At 47.4% G+C, this 4,876-nt stretch overlaps 1 protein-coding gene across 1 annotated transcript; it reads right to left on the bottom strand.

The window, feature by feature from the left end:
• Positions 1–528: 528 nt before the first annotated feature.
• LOC103628994 (serine/threonine protein phosphatase 2A 57 kDa regulatory subunit B' theta isoform) lies at positions 529–4,468 on the bottom strand. Its single transcript, XM_008650200.3, has 3 exons — positions 3,776–4,468; positions 2,412–3,634; positions 529–1,393 (listed from the first exon to the last, which is right to left on the bottom strand). The coding sequence occupies exons 2-3, from the start codon at positions 3,621–3,623 to the stop codon at positions 1,085–1,087; spliced, it is 1,521 nt and encodes a 506-aa protein (XP_008648422.1). The 5' UTR covers positions 3,624–3,634; positions 3,776–4,468; the 3' UTR covers positions 529–1,084.
• Between the last annotated feature and the right edge of the window lie 408 nt (positions 4,469–4,876).

Consider the following 4,876-nt stretch of genomic DNA (forward strand, 5'->3'; position numbering starts at 1 on the left):
GAGTGGTAAGATATCTGGTTTTAGAGTTAAGGAAAATGAGACTACAAATATAGTTTAGGGAGGCATAATAGGCTCTTTCCGTTGGCAGATCCAGAATTGTGCTGAACCTGATCACCGGCTAACTCTGCTTGAGTGCCCCCGAATGCTTCAGCTTGCTCAGAAAATAGCTGGTACACGGTAGTGGTTGCGTAGTTCAAAGAGATGAGCATAATAATGGGTAAAAATTACGGTAACAAAACGTATATACCAATTGAAACGTATCATTGCAAATATATTCACATTTTTATTTGCGTTTTTGGGCAACACTGCAGTTTACAAATATATCACTCTTATTTGTATTTTTAGGCAGCATTACAGTTATCCCAAACGAAACCCCCCACCATGATGCAAGCTCAACATTACATTCGGTTCATGACACCAAACTTGGCGTACGCATCCCTGATCTTGCACCTATTCAGGAGCCCCTCCCTCCGGTGACCCTAAACACCTGATTTTAAAAAAAGACAGCCCACATGAGTGGGGTCAAACTTGTAGAAAACAGCCTTCAATCAGGGCTTCATTCCAAATTTCTGTATACATCAAAGGAAGGAAAAGACATGTACACCAGGATTACATATTATCACCAGACATGGCTTCAAGTTACCATGCATCATACATAAAGCATAGTATTACATTTCAGCAAAATCACCATCAGCAAGAGCAAGTGCTACCTGCCTCCTTCCTCGTCTTTCAAGTGCTCCTAACAGTCCTTGGATCAAGACATTGACCCGGAAAAAGACCATTTTACCTCCTTTCCTTTGTCCTATGATGATGAAACCGACACTGTCATCAGTGGATCACACGGCAAAGAGAACCCGCCGAGGCTCTGTTGAAGCTTCACAGCCCATCATGTGCCTCGTATTTACATGTCGGCCTGTAGAACGTTCGGTCACAAGTAACAGGCGGCAAGAAGACATCCAGCAACTACATCATCAGCATTTACTTGATCCTGTCCAAAAGAGCTGCTAATATGCAAGTCCCCAAGACAAGATAGCTAGAAGAACTCTACTGATGAAGAACTACAGCCTCAGGAGGACGCGCTACTTCACTGAGGAGACTTTGACGAGGCGATTTCTTCTAGGCGCCTCCATCTAGCCTCCCGTCTTGACCTTACGCCAGCTTCTTGGGCTTCCTCTTCCTCAAACTTCTTGTGACACTCCTCAAACAGCGCGGGATCATGGTCCATGAATATTTTCCGGACATTTAGACTCAAGCTTTGAACCGCCTGGTTCCAGTGGCCTTTCGTGTTTCGTTCTAACGCTGGGAAGATTATGGGCAGTATAACCTTGTTGTTCTGTTTGATCAAACCCTCGATATGGTCGTTGTTCCATAGAAAGAGAGCCCTCTCTGCCACCTGTGGAAGAAACGAAGAAATTGTCAAATGCTAGCTACTGTGGCAAACAGTTGGATGGAAATCACAAGACATCTTGTTTTTTGACTGGTTCTGGGAAAAACCATGGAACAGATGGTCGTTCTCAACCATGGGAAACTAATGCTCTAGAAACTATTGAGACAAGGAAACTGGGCCATGGCTACTTATTTCTCAACTGCCTCACTCAGGCCAGAGAAGTCATTTATTAGGAAGGCGAGAATTGGCATGCTCCACAATAGCCATACAGTTTCATCAATCTAACAAATTGGGTGCACTATGGTCTAAGAACATACGGAATGGAACCAAGTTTCATCAGTCTGAATGAGAAGCATGCTAGCCATCATTTAAAATAGCAGAGCAAATTGTTTGACACTAACAGTCTAAAAGAGATGTGACATAATGGTATGAAATTAAATTATGACTTAGGAAGAAGATTAGTTATCATATAGCAAACTGGACTTGTTTCAGCAGGACCCATTTTTTTTATTTACAGTATTTTCTCATCAATCATTTCCCAAGTTTCTTCAAATCAAATAAGTATAATTCTCAAGGTACTTGAAGAAAGACTAAATTTGTGACTATGGCATCGAATACAAACAAGTACAAAGGAAAATTTAGATGCCAGTTAGAATTAAAGCCTAACTCTACAAGAAACAAACAGAACAAATAAACAGTTCCAACCACGATTTTATTAGAAGAAAAAATAACTGTCGTATTCTGGAGTCGATGAAAATAAAACAAATGAAATGGGCACCGGACGAAGTTCCCACAGTACTAACATTCCATCATGTGGAAGTGGCAGCCTAGAATGGTCAATCCGACTACTTATGTATTAACATCAACGGAATAGTATATGCACTTTACACTTATCGTTTGCTACATCTTAGTTGACTTGCCCTTATAAATGAATAAATGATAGAGTCATGTCCCAAGCAATAAGCCAGAAATCAATGATAATTTGAAGATGAGAACTTTAGTGAGCACTGCTATCCCTTCTTACCTGAAAGTGAGAACTGCTTAAACAGCGGGCAATCTGACGGAAAAGTGGCACCATACACCTCTGAAACTCTGCTGGCTGTGTAGCTTCCAGCACCTCCTCTAACTCACCCAAAAACATCACCTCCTTTGAGCTATTTGTGATGGGCCAATACTTGAGTAACCCCCTTATGACAGTATCAGCAAGCTTGCAATCTTTCTCAACAAACTGAGTGACGCAGTACGACAGTTGCTGATGGTACATGGCAACACATTTTGGTTTGTGGAGTGGAATCAGCGCTCGGACTAGAAACAATTTGTGCTCTTCCTTGAGCGGCAAAGCAAAGCCATTAATTATACTCCCCAGAATCTCTAACAGCTCTGCGATACCATTATGCTTCTCCGTCTCGAATATAAACCGGTAGAAGATATTGTTGATTGCCTTCCTGATGAAGGGGCGATGCACCATGAACTTGCCGTATATCCTGTGAAGGATCGTCTTCAGGTACTCTCTCTCCCTAGGATCCTCTGAGTCGAAGAGGTCGAGAAGCCTGATAATGAAGCCGTGGTCAATGTATCTCTTGGCCAGCTTCGCGTCCGTCTCCGGAGACTGAATAAACCTCAAGAACAGCTCATACACGATCTGCAAGTGCGACCACGCGGGGTCCATGACGGGCTCCTCCTCCTCCATGTCGAACGACTCGAGCGCCTTGTTCTCTCTCGGGGCAGGGGTGGGCACCCTGAACAGATTCACAGACACCATCCTGACGACCTCCTGCACGACGGGCTCCGGGAACTTGCTGGTGGCGGAGGTGATGTAGTCCACCAGCTCGAGCAGCGTCTGCCTCTTGACCTCCTTCTCCCGCACGTCCTTGGTCGGGTCCGCGAAGTCGAACACCACGCAGCACATGGCCAGCTTCCCGAGGAGCAGGCCCGGCTTCTCGGACGCCGGCACGTCCCTGAAGCTCGGCAGCGCCTCGTACCCGGCCGCCGAGCCCGCGAACCCGTTGCTGGCGCCGGCGCCGAGCCCGGCGGCCCTGGGCGCGTAGCTCTGGCCTGGATTTGTTGCCGCGGAGGCGTAGTTGCTGGGGCTGACAAGCCTGCTAGACGCGGTCAGATCGGTGGTGGTTCTCGCGTCGGACGTCGGGCTGGGCAGCGACGGGCCCGCGCCGGCCAGCTCCTTCTCGCCGGCCTTGGTCGGCTTCTTGGGAAGCCGGCCGAGGATTTGCTTAATCATGGCGGACTGTACTGTAATACGCCCACAAACAGGTCCCCGATCAGAACCACGCTAGCTAGAGAAATCTCCCCAAATCCATCATCCCTTCGCCACCTGAACAAATCGAACGCCGCACCGCATGGAGCAAAATTGGGGAGAACCCCGCACCGCACCTGGGGACCAAATCGCCGCTTCCGGAGGCGAATCCGCGATCGCCGCCCTCGGGATACCGCGCGTTCCGACGAGAAAAGACAATCAGGCAGGCGCAGCAATAAAGGAGCAGACCCGGCGGCGGAGTCAAAAGGGAAAACGGGGGCGGGGGAGCGAAAGAAAAAAGGGAAAAAAAAAAAACCCCCCGCGGCTTTGTCACGAATTTCCGCCGGGAGTGGCCCGCAAATTGGGCGGATTTGTTGGTGCGGGAAGCTGTGGGGATTGGGGGTCGAACTCGCGGAGGCGCTGGTGGCTGGTGCGGTCTCTTCCCGGCAGGCGGTGCAGGGGCAGCGGAGGGAGACGGGGAGGGAGGAGAGGAGACACAGTAGGTGGTGGTGGTGCGCGAGCGCGAGGGCCCAAATCGGGTGAGGAAATTAAAGACGACGGCGAGGTCCTCTTTGGACCAAATCCAAATCTCCTCTCGACAGAACGGATAGGCTCCATCGGCCTCGCCCGGTAAAAAATATTTCTTGGCGAACGCGTTTTTGTGATGCGCACCGCGCCGAAGAATCCCCCACCTCCACCACGTTTACCGGTGCTACGATTTCTTTTTCCTCCTGTGTAATCTTTCGCATATTATTGTTTTTTTCTTGGTCTTTTTAGGATACCTCCATTGCTTTACTTTGGAGCTATAGCTCAGTGCATATTTGTTTCGCTGAAACTTTTAGCTTGTAAGAGCAAGTTTAACGATATAGCTGAGCTCGTCCATACATACCATACTAGTCAGTTGCCTATGCGTTCCAACAGCTTACAACAATACCCACGTAAACTATCTACCAAAAAAATCTCAAGATTTTTTATTGATTGTCTCTGCTCTCCGTATAATATTTTTTAATTTGACTAACTGGTGTTATTGTTTACTCCATTTAATATGTCTTGGTACAACACGACCAATAAAGTGAACGATTAGAAAAGAGTTCACAACGACTAACTTAACGAACATAGGTTATTGAGAGCACCTAGAGGGGGGTGAATAGGTGATCCTATGAAACTTGAAACTTAATCCACAAAAACTTGATTAGATGTTAGCACAATAACGCCAAGTGGCTAGAGGGGAGTCTCAA

Source organism: Zea mays, chromosome 6 (genome assembly GCF_902167145.1).
Source record: "Zea mays cultivar B73 chromosome 6, Zm-B73-REFERENCE-NAM-5.0, whole genome shotgun sequence".
In the NCBI taxonomy this organism is placed as follows: Eukaryota; Viridiplantae; Streptophyta; class Magnoliopsida; order Poales; family Poaceae; genus Zea; species Zea mays.

Excerpts from the sequence above, each read along its gene's own strand:
- LOC103628994 (XM_008650200.3), bottom strand. The coding sequence starts at position 3,623 with ATGATTAAGCAAATCCTCGGCCGGCTTCCCAAGAAGCCGACCAAGGCC. Across the intron at positions 1,394-2,411 it reads TAAGCAGTTCTCACTTTCAG|GTGGCAGAGAGGGCTCTCTT; the intron begins GTAAGAAGGGAT and ends TTTCTTCCACAG.